The 18,941-nt window shown below is 42.7% G+C and overlaps 1 protein-coding gene across 1 annotated transcript in view; it reads right to left on the reverse strand.

Annotated features, from left to right (window-relative positions):
* The window catches only part of LOC145349351 (uncharacterized), a 49,223-nt gene extending 30,719 nt beyond the window's left edge, over positions 1–18,504 (reverse strand). Inside the window, exon 1 of the mRNA XM_080197867.1 lies at positions 18,425–18,504. Within this exon, the coding sequence (XP_080053993.1) occupies positions 18,425–18,494 (70 nt within the window). The 5' untranslated portion in view covers positions 18,495–18,504. The remainder of the gene's footprint in view (positions 1–18,424) is intronic.
* Positions 18,505–18,941: the final 437 nt, after the last annotated feature.

Raw genomic sequence — 18,941 nt, forward strand, 5'->3', positions numbered from 1 at the left:
TGGCAAATGTAGTGCCTTTGTTTAAAAAGGGCTTCAGAGAAAAGCCTGGGAACTACGGGCCAGTGAGCCTAACATCTGTCGTGAGTAAGTTGTTAGAAGGTATTCTGAGACAGGATCTACAGGCATTTAGAGAGGCAAGGGCTGATTACAGACAGTCAGCATGGCTTTGTGAGTGGAAAATCATGTCTCACAAATTTGATTGTGTTTTTTGAAGGGATAACCAAGAAGATAGATGAGGGCAATGTAGCTGATGTTGTCTACATGGACTTCAGCCATTTGACAAGGTATCGCAAGGTAGGTTATTGCATAAGGTTAAATCTCATGGGGTCTAGGGTGAGGTAGCCAAATGGATACAAAATTGGCTTGATGACAAAAGACAGAGGATGGTTTTAGAGAGTTGTTTTTCAAACTGGAGGCCTGTAATCAGCGATGTGCCTCGGGGATCAGTGTTGGGTCCACTGTTATTTGTCATTTATATTAATGATTTGGGTAAGAATTTAGGAAGCATGGTTAGTAAGTTTGCAGATGACACCAAATTGGTGGCATTGTGGACAATGAGTGGACAGTGGAGGCTATAGCTGCTGCTGGAAGGACCATCACTGACTGGAGTCTCAGGATTGAGGAGTTCCCCTGGACTGTGAGAGAGTAGAGATTTTGGGGAGAGGGATGTGGAGGAGGGATCCTCAGGTCAATATGACAGGCTAGTTGATTATTAACTCATATTCATTTTAACAGACCCAATGCCAACTCTAGCCATTCTATTTATTTTTCCAACTGAAATTGTCCCTATTGTGCTTGACCTGAAATGACTTAGGTAAGGAAATGCCATTGCCAGTTTGTATCAAGATATCCAACCCACTATTAATCTGTACCATGGTAACTCCTCCACTGCCAGTTTGTATCACATTGGGTGGCACAGTGACAAGCACTGTTGCCTCACAGTGCCAGGAACCCAGGTTCAATTCTGGCCTCAAAACATTATGTGAAGTTTGCACATTCACTCCCTGTCTGCAGGTGTTTCCTCTGGGTGCTCCAGTTTCCTCCCACAGTCCAAAGATGTGCGGGTTAGGTTGATTGGCCATGCTAAATATGATCCTAGTGTCAGGGGATTAGAACATAAGAACATAAGAACATAAGAAATAGGAGCAGGAGTAGGCCATCTAGCCCTTCGAGCCTGCCCCGCCATTCAATAAGATCATGGCTGATCTGTCGTGGCTCAGTTCCACTTTCCCGCCCTCTCCCCATAACCCTCAATCCCTTCTCTTATCAAAAACCCATCAACCCGCTTCTTAAAAATATTTAGCGAGGCAGCCTCCACCACTTCAACGGGCAGAGAATTCCAGAGATTCACCACCCTTTGAGTGAAGAAGTTCCTCCTCAACTCCGTTCTAAACCGCCTCCCCTTTATCTTGAGGCTGTGCCCCCTAGTCCTACTGTCTTTTTTGAGCGGGAAGAGTCTCTCCACCTCTATCCTATCCATCCCATTCATCATCTTATACGTCTCAATGAGATCTCCCCTCATTCTTCTAAACTCTAACGAGTACAAGCCTAGTTTATTCAGCCTCTCCTCATAGCTCAATCCCCTCAACTCCGGTATCAGCCTAGTAAACCTCCTCTGCACTCCCTCCAGGGCCAAAATATCCTTGCGCAGGTGCGGCGCCCAAAACTGCACACAGTACTCCAGGGTAAATGTGGAGTTACAGGAATAGGGCCTGGGTGGGATTGTGGTCAGTTGAGACTCAATGGGCTGAATGGTTTTCTTCTGCACTGTAGGGACTTTATGAATACCTCACCCACAGATCCAAGCTCAAAAACCTCCACCTTATTTAGCATGAATTACCTGCATTTTGTAACTGACTTTCCCATGGTCCCAGAATTGGAGGGTTTCTTTTCCATTCAGAATTCAAATGGCTTAATCTGTACTTTGAACTTTAAAACCCATCTCACTTTGATTGACCCAACTTCTTTTAATGGAGCATAATTGACACTGCAATAATTACATTTTATTGGAATCTGTACCCGGCTTTCTTAGTTAGTAAGGGAATACTTCTCAATGAAGTGGGAAAAATCATAAAGATGGGTATCTGACACACAAAATGGTGGCCTGGCACATAAAATGACTACCTGGGAAAAAGACATTAAACAGGCACTGACTTCAGCACAGACAGCTATTTGAAATTAAATCTGCAGCACAGACAGTTATTTAAAGTTAAACATGCAGGAAACAAATACTGCAGGAAGCTTGAGGCACCTTAAAGATAAGGACAGACTCAGGACAATAAGGTCTGATAAAGAGATTAGCCATAAATGGGAACAGGAATACATAAATGCAGGAAAACCAATAACTGTATGTATAGACCAAAACTAAATCATTGATAGTCACTGATAGAACAAGGAACAAAGAACAACCCAGCACGGGAAACAGGCCTTCGGCCCAACGAGCCCGCGCCGCCATTTTAACAAAGCATTTTCCTACACCTACCTTGCCCCGTGTGTATGCGAATGGCACCCCGATTGTAGCCAGATTCAGTGGAGAATAGTGTAGGGTCAATTTGGTACACCAATCAGCCTAAGAGCACATCTTTGGGGTGTGGGAGGAAACCGGAGTACCCGAAGGAAACCCACGCAACCACAGGGAGAATGCGCAAACTCCCACAGACACTGGCCCAAATCCATGTATCTGCACAGCTAGCAGTGATAGTCACTGAGCTGTTGAGGTGCCCGTCTGCTGGTAGATAGAGGAAATGTATCCATTCTATGAAACAATGCAATGTTAAATACCAATGTCTGTATATGTCTGACTGTAACGATGTGTTAACTATTGATCCCACTCAACTCTAACGGTGTGTTAAATGGCTAATGCCCAGACTATCCATTGTCTGAAAAGTATAAAAATGAATCACTCCTATTATATTATTGAGAAGGTAGCTGCCAAGTACTGCAGAGTACCAGTGCTTTCTCCCTAAAACTTCATGTCCGAAATAAAGCTGTATTTTCCCACAACATCATCAATCTCCCACCTGAAACTTACTGAACCTGCACATACCTTCTAAATAGTTCTCTTTTATCCATCCTGCACATATAAATTGAAAATATAAAGGTACGGATCTTAAGTTTATCCAACAGTCTTTTCTTAATTAAAACCTCCTTCCTAACATGATTTCGAAAATTAAAGGCCCGCTCTGATCCTCTGATGCTAATTTTCAATGTTATCGCAGGCTCTTCTTAACCCTCCATACTTATTACATTTGTTAGCACAATGTTGTAGAATGTGCACAGGATTAGCCCTCAGTTAGGAACCAAATGCAATGGGCATTATGGCTGTTCAGAGTGTAGAACCCTGTGCCTGATAAATCTGAAATCAGTATGTGCAACGTGTCATATGCCAGTCACTGAAAGCTGGCTGTTTTTGTGAGGTAGGATATCTGATCCTATCTCATGGATTTAAAGGGTGAAAAAAAACAACTTGCAATCCAAAACACCTTTAGTTGGTAAAAATCACAAGGTGCTTCATATCAAACATAATTTGACACACGGCCACGTAAGTGGATAATGGACAAAACCCTGGTCAAAGAAGTATGTTTTAAGGAGCAGCATAAAGGAGATGAGAGATACAGAGAGATTTGTGAAAGGAATTCCAGAGATTAGGGTTTTGCAGCTAGTGCCATCGCTGCCATATTAGAGCAATAAAAGTCAGGAATGTGCAAGAGGCTGGAATCAGTGGAGTAGATAGAGATCTTTGAGTGCTCTCAAACTAAAAGGGTTACTGTGGCAGAGAGGGATGAAAGCATAGAGGGATTTATAAAAATAGTTGATTATTTTACAAGCAGCTTAAAGGGGTGAGAAGGGTTGGGTGTATTAACTATTGCTATGAGCCTGGGCTGTTACTTTGAAATCTTCCCCTTTGTAAAATTCCATAAAATATTGACGATTTGATTGTATAGTTGCAGGCTACTAAACTAGTTCATCATTAATCACTTTAGAATTTTTTGAGGAGGTGACAAAAATGGTCGACGAAGGATGAGCCATTGATGTCATCTATATGGATTTCAGTAAGGCATTTGACAAAGTCCCTCATGGTAGGTTGTTTGAAAAGGTTAAGGCTCATGGAATACAAGGCCAGGTATCCAGATGGATTGATAACTGGCTTGGTAAGAGGAGACAGAGAGTAGTAGTGGAAGGGTCCTTTTCTAGCTGGAGGTCTGTCACTAGTAGTGTGCCGCAGGGCTCAGTACTGGGACCTCTTCTATTTGTAATATACATAAATGACTTGGAAGAGGGAGTAAGTGGTGTGATCAGCAAATTTGCAGCTGACACTAAGATGGCTGGATTGGCGGGCAGTGAAGAGCAGACAAATGGCAAATGGAGTTTAATCTTGATAAATGCGAAGTGATGCATTTTGGCAGAAATAATGTAGGGGGGAGTTATATGATAAAGGGTAGACCTATAAAGAGTATAGAAACGCAGCGGGACCAGGGGGTGCAAGTGCACAAGTCTTTGAAGGTGGCAGTACAAGTGGAGAAGGTTGTGAAGAAAGCTTATGGTATGTTAGCCTTTATAGGAAGGGGTATAGAGTATAAGAGCTGGAGTTTAATGTTGGTTAGACCGCATTTGGAGTACTGCGTCCAGTTTTGGTTGCCTTACTACCGGAAAGACGTGGAGACCCTGGAGAGAGTGCAGAGGAGGTTTACCAGGATGCTGCCTGGTATGGAAGGACTGGGTTATGAGGAAAGATTGAGCAAATTGGGGCTGTTTTCCCTTGAAAGATGGTGACTGAGGGGGATCTAATAGAGGTATATAAGATTATGAAGGGTACAGATACAGTTAACAGTGGTAAGCTTTTTCCTAGGTTGGAAACGCACATTAAGAGGAGCCACAGGCTTAGGGTGAGGGGGGCGAGGTATAATTCGGATGTTTGAGGGAAGTTTTTCACACAGGGGGTAGTGGGGGTATGGAATGCTCTGCCAAGCAAGGTGGTGGAGGCATGCACGCTGGAGTTGTTTAAGAGTTACTTAGGCAGGCACATGAGCGGGATGGAGATGGAGGGATATAGGAGACTGTTTTAAATAAGGTTCAGGAGCCTTGGGACGTCCCTGGAAATGTATAAGGAGGTGGATGATACTGATGTTTTCCTCTTTTAATCCACAGGTCCGCCTTGTTGTCCAACAAGTGGCACACACGCGATGGGTCGTACGAGGGCTGCTCTTGGTTGTTTCGAGAGTAGCCTAGTACTTCATGTCGTTAGTGTATGCTTAAACTGGACCAGATGCTGGGCAAGACGACAGCTCATTGACTATCACTGTTTGCTGTGCAGACACATGGATTTGGGCCAGTGTCTGTGGCAGTTTGCGCATTCTCCCCGTGCTTACGTGGGTTTTCTCCGGGTGCTCCGGTTTCCTCCCACACCCCAAAGATGTGCTCTTAGGCTGATTGGTGTAACAAATTGTCCTTAAATTAGTCTTCCCTCAATGTGGAATGCCATAAGCATGGACAAGGGTCATGGGTGGAGGGGGGACTCATAATGTTAAAATGGTGGCGTGGGCTCGTTGGACCGAAGGGCCTGTTTCCCGGGCTGTTTTGTTCTTTGTTCTTTGTTCTAGAAAAATCTCAACAAGCAGCTAATTTTCTCAAATCCGTCTGAATAATCTTGATGAGTTTATCATCCCAAACATTTTTATCTTATCATCATGTTTTTGACTAAAATTAACATGATCAAGATTCATTCTAAAATGACATAAGCAGATCATGACCATCAGTTGCTATAGTTATAAACGACGACCATCTTATTTCATAGATTTTGTGTTTGAGGGCAGTGAATCACTGCTTGGGCCCAATTACATACATTAGTGACTGATTGATTTAATGCCTCTGAATTTGCCATTGCATCAACACACTGGAGAGCAGAACTAATACTACAATCATCTGTTTAACTATTTCACTGCACTTTACAAGTATTTCAGTATAATCTATGTTCTACTGTACAATTTTCCCCTTCGATAACAGTAAACAACAGGTATTTCTCTCAGTCATCCACAGTCGAACAGAGGCCATTTGACCCATTGAGTTGTACCAACTCATAAACTCATAAATCTTAACCCCACATATTTCCCCGCTATTCCCCTAACCTATATATCTAAGGGGCAGTTTAGCGTGGCCAATCAACCTAACCTGCTCACCTTTGGACAGTGGAAGGAAATCGGAGCATCCAGGGGAAACCCACACAAACAAAGGAAGAAAGTACAAACTCCACACAGACAGACAGTCACCCAAGGCAGGAATTGAACCCAGGTCCCTGGCATGAGATAGCAGTGCCACCCACTGTGCCACCATGCCACCCACAGTCCTTTCCCTTTGGATATTGTTAATGGCTGGATTTTTACAACCATTGAACAATTTTGTATGTAAGGATGAGAAAACTCAGTTGTATCGCTTGAGAGTTACAAGGTAGCAAAGAATGAGCTAAAAAAAGGGCTTAGGAGAGCTAGGAGGGGACATGAGAAGTCCTTGGCGGGTCGGATCAAGGAAAACCCCAAAGCTTTTAACGCTTATGTGAGAAATAAAAGAATGACCAGGGTGAGGTTAGGGCTGGTCAAGGACAGTAGTGAGAGCTTGTGCATGGAGTCAGAAGTGATAGGAGAGGCAATGAATGAATACTTTTCTTCAGTGTTCACCAAGGGGCAGGGCCATGTTTTTGAGGACGAGAGTGTGATGCAGGCTGATAGGCTGGAGGAGATAAATGTTCTGAGGGAAGATGTATTGGCAATTTTGAAAAATTTGAGGGTCGATAAGTCCCCTGGGCCAGATGGGATATATCCTAGGATTCTTTGGGAGGCAAGGTAGGAGATTGTAGAGCCTTTGGCTTTGATCTTTAGGTCCTCACTGTCCACGGGGACTGTGCCAGAGGACTGGAGAGCAGTGAATGTTGTTCCTCTGTTCAAGAAAGGAAATAGGAATGACCCTGGTAATTATAGGCCTGTTAGTCTTACTTCTTGGTCAGTAAGTTAATGGAAAAAGTCCTGAGGGATAGGATTTATGACCATTTGGAAAGACGGAGCTTTATCCAGGATAGTCAGCGTGGATTCGTGAAGAGTAAGTCTTGCCTCACAAATTTGATTGAATTCTTTGAGGAGGCAATTAAGTGTGTAGATGAAGTTAGAAAAGTTGATGTTGTATACATGGATTTTAGTAAGGAGTTTGATAAAGTTCCCCATGGTAGGCTCATGAAGAAAGTAAGGAGGTGTGGGATAGAATGAAATTTGGTTGATTGGATAAGTAACTGGCTGTCTCATTGACGACAGGTGGTAGCGGATGGAAAATTTTCAGAGTGGAGGCCAGTTACCAGCAGTGTACCACAGGGATCAGTGCTAGGTCCTCTGCTATTTGTGATTTTTGTCAATGACTTCGAAGAGGGGGCTGAAGGGTGGGTTAGTAAATTTGCTGATGACACCAAGATTGGTGGAGTAGTGGATGAGGTGGAGGGCTGTTGCAGGCTGCAAGGAGACATTGATAGGATGCAGAACTGGGCAGAAAAGCGGTAGATGGAGTTTAGTCTTGATAAGTGTGAGGTGATTCAATTTGGTAGGACAAATGTGGATTACAGGGTTAATGGCAGGATTCTGAGGAAGGCAGAGGAACAGAGAGGTCTTGGTGTTCATATCCACAGACCTCTGAAGGTTGCCACTCAAGCGGATAGAGCCATGAAGAAGGCTTATAGTGCGTTAGCATTTATTATAAGGGGTTTTGAATTTAAAAGCCATGGGGTTATGCTGCAACTATACAGGACCTTGGTGAGACCACATTTGGTGTATTGTGTGCAGCTCTGGTCACCTCACTATAAGAAGGATGTGGAATCATTGGAGAGAGAGCAGAGCAGATTTACCAGGATGCTGCCTGGTTTGGAGGGTAGGTTGAGGGAGCTGGGGCTTTCCTCTTTTCAGCGGAGGAGGATGAGAGGTGGTTTAATAGAGATTTATAAGATGATGAGGCTGTCAAATAGGAGGCAGAGAGTGGGGGTCAATGGGTGCTATTCGGATTGGCGGTTGGTGACTAGTGGAGTGCCCCAGGGGTCGGTGCTGGGGCCTCAGCTTTTTACCATTTATATAGATGATCTGGAGGAGGGAACCGAGTGTATGGTGTCGAAATTTGCTGATGACACCAAGACTGGTGGAACGGCAAATTGTGCGGAGGGTGTGGAGAGTCTGCAGAAGGATCTAGATAGGCTGGGCGAATGGGCCAGGAACTGGCAAATGGAATTTAATGTTGGCAAATGTGAGGTTGTCCACTTTGGTCGGAATAATGGTAGGAAGGACTATTACTTACATGGCGAAAAACTGCAGCATGCGACGGTGCAGAGGGACCTCGGGGTCCTTGTGCATGAGTCGCAAAAACCCAGCCTGCAGGTGCAGCAGGTGGTCAGGAAGGCAAATGGGATGCTGGCCTTCATAGCGAGGGGGATTGAATATAAAAGTAGGGAGGTCTTGCTGCAGCTGCAGCTGTATAGGGCACTGGTAGGGCCGCAGCTGGAGTACTGTGTGCAGTTTTGGGCGCCGCACTTACGCAAGGATATTTTGGCCTTGGAGGGAGTGCAGAGGAGGTTTACTAGGCTGATGCCGGAGTTGAGGGGCTTGAACTATGAGGAGAGGCTGAATAAACTAGGCTTGTACTTGTTAGAGTTTAGAAGAATGAGGGGAGTAGAGACAGTAGGACTAGAGGGCACAGCCTCAAGATAAAGGGGGCACGGTTTAGGACGGAGTTGAGGAGGAACTTCTTCACTCAAAGGGTGGTGAATCTCTGGAATTCTCTGCCTGTTGAAGTGGTGGACGCTGCCTCGCTAAATATCTTTAAGACACGGGTTGATAGGTTTTTGATAGGCAAGAGGATTAAGGGTTATGGGGAGAGGGCGGGAATGTGGAACTGAGCCACGACAGATCAGCCATGATCTTATTGAATGGCAGGGCAGGCTCAAAGGGCTAGATGGCCTTCTCCTGCTCCTATTTCTTATGAGGGGAATAGAAAGGGTGGACATTCAGAGACTATTTCCTCAGGTGAATGTAGCTGTTACTCGGGGGCATAACTATAAGGTTCATGGTGGGAGATATAGGAGGGATGTCCGAGAAAGTTTCTTTACTCAGAGAGTGGTTGGGGTCTGGAATGCATTGCCTGCTGTGACAGTGGAGTCAGACACTTTAGGAACTTTCAAGCAGTTATTGAATAGGCACATGGAGCACACCAGAATGATATGGAGTGGGATAGCTTGATCTTGGGTTTGCACATAGCTCGGCACAACATTGAGGGCCGAAGGGCCTGTACTGCTCAATACTCAGTGTTCTAATTTTCATGGTCAGTTTTTCAGTACTAACTCACAAATGACCAGGTTCATTGAATTCAATTTTGCAACTCATCCTGGTGGGAGTTAATCCTGAGTTGCTAGTTCAATAGACTTTCTGGAATACATAAATTCCATTTATGTATGATTTTCGGCCCTTGTCATGAGCATGGTCCTGGCACATGCTCCCATCTCCCACCTGCAACCAGGTCAATAAAAACAAGTAGGTGACTGCTCGAAGAACTCTCAGCGTTAGTAACAATTTACCACTCTGGGAAAATTGACTGTTAGAATTGACTAGCATCTGTGCTTGAGAATTGAACCACTAATTTCAACCACAAAGGCATCAATAGAGATTGAAAGAAATAGAAATATCTATTCTTTTACTTCAGTATTTTAATGTTTTTTTTCATCTTTAGCTACCGTAACACAGTAGTGGGCAGAGTTGAGAAGGGATGGTGCCTCCCTGTGCGGGTGTTCCATTTCTTCCCAGCCAAAACTACATAGCAGGTGACATGTACTACATTTCCAAGAAGGCGTCACACTTAGACAGGAAGCAGATTTCAAACAGGTTTCAAAAGAAGAATTGGGGGGTGGGGGGGTGGTTGGATGGGATGGGGGGTAATTAGCTGTCTTAGTGCCTGCAGATGGAGATGGGTGGATATAGGGGAACCTTTTAAATAAGGGTCATTAGCATTGGGGCATCCCTGGTAATGTAAATGGGTATGGTATGATAATAATGTTTTTTTTTTCTCTTTCATTCACAGGTTTTAAGTCGGTCCACCTTGTGTCCAACGAGGGGCATACAGACGATGGGTCGTACTGGGGCTGCTCTTGGTTGTTCGAGATTGCCCTAGTGCTTCATGTCGTTAGTGTGTGCCTAAACTGGACAAGATACTGGGCAAGACAACAGCTCAGTGACTATCGCTGATTGCTGTGCAGACACATGGATTTGGGCCGGTGTCTGTGGGAGTTTGCGCATTCTCCCCGTGCTTGCGTGGATTTTCTCCAGGTGCTCCGGTTTCCTCCCACACCCCAAAGATGTGCTGTTAGGCTGATTGGCAGGAATAAATTGTCCCTAAATCAGTTCCCCTCAATCTGGATGGCTATAAAACATTAGATAGGAGTCATGGGTAGAGAGGTGGACTGGTGGTGTTGAGATGGCGGCGCGGGCTCGTTGGGCTGAAGGGCCTGTTTCCCGGGCTGATTTTGTTCTTTGTTCTTTTTAGAAGTAAATGGATATGGTATTTGACTACCTGGTGAGCAATCTGAGAGGAAAAGTGTTTGATTACTTGGCTTTTGGACTCTGCCTTGTGACCTTGAATTGAAATATGGACTGGGACTGCACAAGAATCTAACCCTACTCGATCTTTAACATCTTGAATACTAACAGACTTTCTATCTGCTTTGATTTGATCATACCAGCAGATAACTTGGCTGTCTTGTCAAATATATAGGGAAGATAATCAATGTAAAAATCACACCCAACAAAGAGCTAGGTTTTGTGTTTACTTGATTTCTGTATGATTTTGAAGCAGCTTACTTATGTAGAGCAGACATTGCGACAATAAATATGCAGTCACTGTGCTATTTACCTGAACCTCCATGTTAAAGTATGATTAAACACCTCACCTACAAAGATCCCAGCATAATGCAACACCCTTGCTAGTGTTACACTACATTCCTATTCTGTTGCTATCATGACACACAGGTGATCAATGTTTTTCATTCAAAAATGAACATGGAAATCTTTAATTAATTTTTCTCTCCGTAGTTATATTATTCTCTTGAATAGCACGAGTTCTCCTGGGCTGAACATAAACATTCTTTTCTTTGCCAAGTCTCAGCTTTACTGTTTAGCCCTGCTATTCCCACTGTATTAGCAACATCTTCAACAAACTTTGTTTATTCAGTCACCTGTCAAACTCCAGATTTGGTACCTTCCTTTAATTGGATGCCTATTCAATCAAATTATTAAAACAAAGAGTTGAATAAATTATTCAATTTAGGTTATGTGTAAATTGACTGCCAGTTTTCCTATATTAAAGTAATTACGCCTCTGAAGCAATTTACTGCTGTTGAACACTTGGGATATCCTGAACATTAGATGAGTCACAGTATAAATGTTAGTTCCTTCCCTGAACAACCAAAATCTTCTTACAACCATATAATCAAGGAGCAATACAATTCTAGAAGCATTTTTGTTGTGGTTACTTTGGCCACAAAAATTACCATTTATATTCGAATGAGCTTTTCAGTGAAATATAACTGTCAGATCAATTCTTCATGATTCTACGATTTACTCTGAATGTGTATAACATAATAAATGAATAAAAGTATCGACAATGCAGAATGAACTCACTCATGAACTTGCCCATTCAATTAATAAATCACTCCAATAATTTTCCCTTGCATAATCTGATATATTCCAGTAATCCATTCTGACCTCTGACAGACCCAACTAATTTCGCAGCTTTGATTTAACATTATTAGACAAGCAAAAGTACAAGTATACTGGCAGCTCATTATTTAATCTCTTCTAGAATTATGCACTTCCAGGCCTCACATCCTCCTCAAGTACTGCCAAACCCAAGACTGGTCTCTTTTTGTCATCATGTCTGCATTACCCTCAACTTCTTGCCACTGTTTCTGTCTCACAGATCTAATTTAAATAATACACACTCTGCCTGAAACTGACGAAGTGGGTCTCAGTAATGTCTGAGAACATTAAATTGTATAACGGAAGAAAACTTGTAGAGGTGGAGAACCTTTAAACCAAACCGTTCCAATAATGGGGGAATGATTTCCAGTGGGATGAGAGTAGTGACAGATCTCCCAGAGCACTGTATAGACTTGTACACAATGGATTAGGAGATTGAAGTGCCTGTGTAAAGGAGCCCCTAGCAGTCTACAGCCAGCTTCCTGCAGTGAATAGAACATAGAACATAGAACATAGAACATAGAACATTACAGCGCGGAACAGGCCCTTTGGCCCACAATGTTGCGCCGACCAGTCTTATTTTTAAAAAAAAACATTGACCCACTAATCTAAACCAATCCCTTTTCGTCCATAAACCTATCCACCAATCTCTTAAACGCCCCCAAACTAGGCGCATTTACAACTGCAGCAGGCAGGGCATTCCAGTCCCTCACCACCCTCTGGGTAAAGAACCTGCCCCTGACATCCGTCCTATAACTACCCCCCCTTAATTTAAAGCCATGCCCCCTCGTGCTAGCTTTCTCCATCCGAGGAAACAGGCTATCACCATCCACCCTATCTAAACCTCTAATCATCTTATATGTTTCTATAAGATCCCCTCTTAGCCGCCTTCTTTCCAGTGAAAACAACCCCAAATCCCTCAGTCTCTCCTCATAGGACCTCCCCTGCATACCAGGCAACATCCTGGTAAACCTCCTCTGCACCGTCTCCAAAGCCTCCACATCCTTCCTGTAATGTGGGGACCAGAACTGCACACAGTACTCCAAGTGCGGCCGCACCAGAGTTGTGTACAGTTGCAACATGACGCTGCGACTCCTAAATTCAATCCCCCTACCAATAAACGCCAAGACACCGTACGCCTTCTTAACAACCTTATCTACTTGATTCCCAACTTTCAGGGATCTATGTACACATACACCTAGATCCCTCTGCTCCTCCACTCTATTCAAAGTCCTCCCGTTAGCCCTATACTCGACACATCTGTTATTCCTACCGAAATGGATTACCTCACACTTCTCCGCATTAAACTCCATCCGCCACCTCGCGGCCCAGCTCTGCAACCTGTCCAAGTCACCCTGCAAACTTCGACACCCTTCCTCACAATTTACCACACCTCCGACTTTGGTGTCATCAGCAAACTTACTAATCCACCCAACTATACCCTCATCCAGATCATTAATAAAGATTACAAACAGCAGTGGCCCCAAAACAGATCCCTGAGGCACACCACTCGTAACCGAACTCCATGATGAATAATTACCATCAACCACCACCCTCTGTCTCCTATCTGCTAACCAATTCCTGATCCAAGTACCTAAATTACCACCAATCCCATACATCTGCATTTTTTGCAGAAGCATACCATGGTGAACCTTATCAAACGCCTTACTAAAATCCATATATACCACGTCTACTGCCTTACCCCTATCCACCTCTTTGGTCACCTTCTCAAAGAACTCAATAAGGTTAGTAAGGCACAACCTTCCCGCTACAAAACCATGCTGACTATCTCTAATCAATTCATTACTCTCCAAATAACTATAAATCCTATCCCTAATAATTCTTTCTAAAACCTTGCCCACTACAGAAGTAAGACTCACTGGTCTATAATTCCCAGGGAAGTCTCTGTTCCCCTTCTTAAACAATGGGACAACATTCGCTGTCCTCCAATCTTCCGGTACTATACCAGAGACCAACGACGACCTGAAGATCAGAGCCAGTGGCTCTGCAATCACCTCTCTTGCCTCCCATAGAATCCTAGGGTAAATCCCGTCTGGACCAGGGGACTTATCTATTTTCAACCCTTCTAGAATATCCAACACATCCTCTGTATCAACTGCAATACTTTCTATTTTACACCCCTTCAGATAGACTCTGCCCACAAAAAAGAGTATGATTCTCTCCAGTTTTAATGCTAGTTTTGCACTTGGATGGAATTTTTTTGGTAAGATCACCCCCATGGTCTTTTACAAAATCTGAAAATTGAGAAACAGAGAGCATATATGGGAAACAAGCTATTTCCCAAGCAAACAGATCGTTAACAAAATCACTGCGTTGCCATTCCTAGATAGACAGTGATTAATTTGATTACTGGAACATTAATAGCATCTTCCATCCTTCTAGAAAGCACTAATGATAGGATAACTGAATATATTCAAGGGGAAAGAAATAATCTTTTTAAGGATAGATTAAGATTGTTGTGAAGATGGCAAAACACCATTGTAGTTGCCTCAATGTTAAAACTTGTCCCCAAAAGTCCATGACTTGTCCATGCTTGCAGCCAGTGGAATTAATCAAGGAAGTGATAGAGGCTGATGGGACTACTCCTGGTATATGGGAAATTTGAATCACTAGTAGTTTAGAGGACAATAATCATCTGAAAGTTTGAAAATCAGGCATCATAGAGCAGATATTATAGCTTGAGAGACTTTGGCATTGCAAATTGGAATGGTGTTAAAACCATAATGAATCAGGCAATCATCAAGGATATGAAGTAGGTGGGTGATTTGGGAGACCAAACAGAACATGAAATTGGAGTGAACAGTGGACCAGAGAAGGTAAATGCAATCATCTCAGTCCTCTTACCTTGGTTTCTCACCAAAGTCAGCCATCACATTCTTTATGGTGTATCTTTACATCCAGATCTCTAAAGCATTGGAGGGGATATTTGTACTAGTACCTCACAGTCTGAATAATTTTGATCTGATGGTAACCCCCAATGTAAATTTATTGCAATCCCTGAGAATTATACTGAAATTATTTGTTTTGTAATGAATATCCCTAATAACCAGTCATTGCAAGTAGGGCAAGTTGTCCTTGGAGTCACAAAACAATTGAAAGATCCATTGAAAATGTTGCTTTAAAAATTGTATTGTGACATTAACCAAGTCATGGTTTGATTTATCACTCTCAATATCCAACATACTGTTCAGAATTCTGGTTACATTGGACTAACATAGGAAAATATAGGAACATAGGCTGAAAAATTGGGCAGAGAATTGGCAGATGGAATTTAATCCAGATAAATGCGAAGTGATGCATTGGAATTTAATCCAGATAAATGCGAAGTGATGCATTGGAATTTAATCCAGATAAATGCGAAGTGATGCATTTTGGTAGAACTAATGAAGGGGAGAGCTATACAATAAATGGCAGAACCATCAGGAGTATAGACACACAGACGGACTTGGGTGTGCAGGTTCACAGATCCTTAAAGGTGGCAGCACAGGTGGAAAAGATGGTGAAGAAGGCATTTGGCATGCTTGCCTTTATAGGACGGGGCATAGAGTATAAAAGTTGGCATAGAACATAGAACCCTACAGTGCAGAAACAGGCCCGTCAGCCCATCGAGTCTGCACTGACCACAATCCCACCCAGGCCCTATCCCCATATCCCTACACATTTACCCACTAATCCCTCTAGCCTACACATCCCAGGACACTAACGGGCAATTTTAACATGGCCAATCAACCTAACCCGCACATCTTTGGACTGTGGGAGGAAACCGGAGCACCCGGAGGAAACCCACACAGACATGAGGAGAACGTGCAAACTCCACACAGACAGTGACCCGAGCTGGGAATCGAACCCTGGAGCTGTGAAGCAGCAGTGCTAACCACTGTGCTACCATGCCCCCCTTGGCTTATGATGTCACAGCTATATAGAACGTTGGTTTGGCCACATTTGGAATACTGTGTCCAGTTCTGGTCGCCACACGACCAGAAGGATGTGGAGACTTTGGAGAGAGTACAGAAAAGGTTTACCGGGATGTTGCCTGGTATGGAGGGTCTTAGCTATGAGGAGAAATTGGGTAAACTGGGGTTGTTCTCCCTGGAAAGACGGAGGATGAGGGGCGACCTAATAGAACTGTATAAAATTATGAAGGGCGTAGATAGGGTGAACAGTGGGAAACTTTTTCCCAGATCGGAGGTGATGAACACAAGGGGTCACAGGTTCAAGGTGAGGGCGGCAATGTTTAACACAGATGTCAGAGGGACGTGTTTTACACAGAGGGTGGTGGTGGCCTGGAATGCACTGCCAAGCAAGGTGGTAGAGGCGGACACGCTGGGATCGTTTAAGACTTATCTGGATAGCCACATGAACAGACTGGGAATGGAGGGATACAAAAGAATGGTCTAGTTGGACGCATGAGCGGCGCAGGCTTAGAGGGCCGAAGGGCCTGTTTCCTGTTGTGTATTGTTCTTTGTTTAACAAAATAATATTAAAGATCTAGAACATTACAGCACAGTACAGGCCCTTCGGCACTCAACGTTGTGCCGAGCTATGTCCAATTACTGAGCTATGTCCAATAATCCAGCATGATCCAGCATATGTCCAGCATGATCCAAAACATGCTGGACAAATGTTTTTCAATACACTGGTCATATCCTACATTTTGTCCGGATTTTCATCTTTAAGATGGATAGCAAGAGTCCAGAGTCTGGCTCAAAATGCCTGCCTTGTGAAAAAGTACCTTGAACATTGGGATCTTTAATCTAGGAGAGGAGGTGTGGGCACATGCTTGGCTGAGAGACCAGGCTTTCATTAGTTTGTTGAAAAACTTAAGGGAAACATGATTGACGTTTTTTTCTTAGGTCTATTTTCTCAATGACTCAATATTTATTTACACCAGATAGAGATGTCAAGTGCTTATAGTTTCTTCTGTTGATACTTTAAAGATCTGCTTGATTTACACATTTATAGGTTGCAGTAATAGCAGTTTTTCAAATAAAGTTCAAATTGATGTTTTTGAATGCTTGTCATCCTTTCTGTAGGGCTCATTTGTTCTTTAAAATATGTATTGGTTGAATGGGCATGGAAGTGCTATGAATGAGGAACCATTGGGGGTGAATGGAGGGGCATGGGTTGGCATGGCATGAGAGGCCATTGGAGGAGGGAGTGGGGTACATGGATTGCTAAGGGAAAATGGTCAAATATTTTGAAGTTATCTTTCAGCAAGTTTATTGCAGGCAAATGTAAGGTATTGCACTTTGGAAGGACAAACCAAGGTAGAACATACATGGTAAATGGAAGGACACTAAAGAGTATAGTACAACAGAGGGATCTGGGAATACAGATACATAATTTCCTAAAAGTGGTGTCACAGGTAGATAGGGTCATAAAAAGTTCTTTTGGTACATTGGCCTTTATAAATCAAAGTATTGAGTATAAGAGTTGGAATGCTATGGTGAGGTTGTATGAGGTTGTATGAATTTGGAGTATTGTGTGCAGTTTTGGTCACCTAATTACAGGAAGGATATTAGTAAGGTTGAAAGAATGCAGAGAAGGTTTACAAGAGTGTTGCTGGGACTTGAGAAACTGAGTTACAGAGAAAGGTTGAATAGGTTAGGACTTTATTCCCTGGAGCGTAGAAGAATGAGGGGAGATTTGATAGAGGTGTATAAAATTATGATGGGTATAGATAGAATGAATGCAAGCAGGCTTTTTCCACTGAGGCTAGAGGAGAAAAAAAAACTAGAGGACATAGGTTAAGGGTGAAGGGATGAAAGTTTAAAGGGAATATTAGGAGGCAGTTCTTCACACAGACAGTGGTGGGAGTGTGGAGTGAGCTGCCAGATGACATGGTAAATGCGGGCTCACTTTAACATTTAAGAAAAACTTGGACAGGTACATGGATGAAAGGGGTGTGGGGGGATATGCTCCAGGTGCAGGTCAGTGGGACTAGGCAGAAAAATGGTTCGGCACAGCCAAGAAGGGCCAAAAGGCCTGTTTCTGTGCTTTAGTGTTCTGTGATTCTATGGTTCTAAGTTCCCAAAATACAGGCTGTAGTTCATGACTCTTCTGAACCACTCATCCTTTAGAATCTGCCCCCAATCCATGAAAATTATGAGGAGCTAGGAGATTCATACACCCATAATGGAACTGACCAAGTCGGGAATGAAGGGCTACCTGAACTCCTGACATATTATCCAAAACTGGGGCTGTTAGGAATGTATATCATCCACTATTTTCAAAGGTCTGTAGACTCTCTCCAGCCCTATGAAAATTTGGCCCTTTATGTCGACAGCAGTCCATACTGTAACTAAATTAATAATACAATGGTTTGCAACATTCAATGGTGTTATTCTATAGTATTATTAAAAACTAGCAAACAGAATGCAAAATCTATCAAGGAACCAAGTCTATCAACATGGAAATCTCTACAATTTTCTATTTGATATCTGGGAGTATTGCCATTTTGTTTTTACATCCCCCAGACATACAACTTGAAGTTTTATGTATAATGATGCTGGAAGTACAATGTCAAGCTTTTTCATAGAAATAGATTAGTTAGTGTGTGTGTACCAAAACCCTGTGATGTTTATCTAAGCCACTCTAAACCAAAACAAGATTGTTCTTGGTAAAATGTAAATACGTACATTGACTTTCATCTGAAGTGATCTCAATTTTCTTCTTCCAGTGTTGATAGGATGCTACGCACATATACATGCCAGCATAACTTTCATTCATAGGTCCCTTGAATTTGAGGTTATTTTTGATCAGTTTGATGCCTTCAGGAAGCGAATCATTTTGTCTTGGAAAATAATTCAAATAATTTAAAATTAATGATATTTTATAAATATACATTTTAGATTCCATTGCAAACTATTTGAAATAATTTTGAATGTATATATTTTGATTAATGCTGCTGCTTGAAAAATGATTTCTTTCAATCTGTAAGTCTCAGTCAATACATTTATATTAAAAAAAAATCTTGGGTTAAGGAGAGCACAAAATCCATTGAACACATTATAGCTCTTCCATTCAGAGAGAGCCTATAATACCCAAATAACATTTAAATAATTCCATTCCATAATGAGAATCTATTGCAAATGAATACTTTTTTACATCAAGAACTTCCAGATGAATATACCTGGTTATTCCTGGGCTAAATCC

This window comes from Carcharhinus amblyrhynchos, chromosome 10 (assembly GCF_965287045.1).
Source record: "Carcharhinus amblyrhynchos chromosome 10, sCarAmb.v2.hapA, whole genome shotgun sequence".
Taxonomy (NCBI): Eukaryota; Metazoa; Chordata; class Chondrichthyes; order Carcharhiniformes; family Carcharhinidae; genus Carcharhinus; species Carcharhinus amblyrhynchos.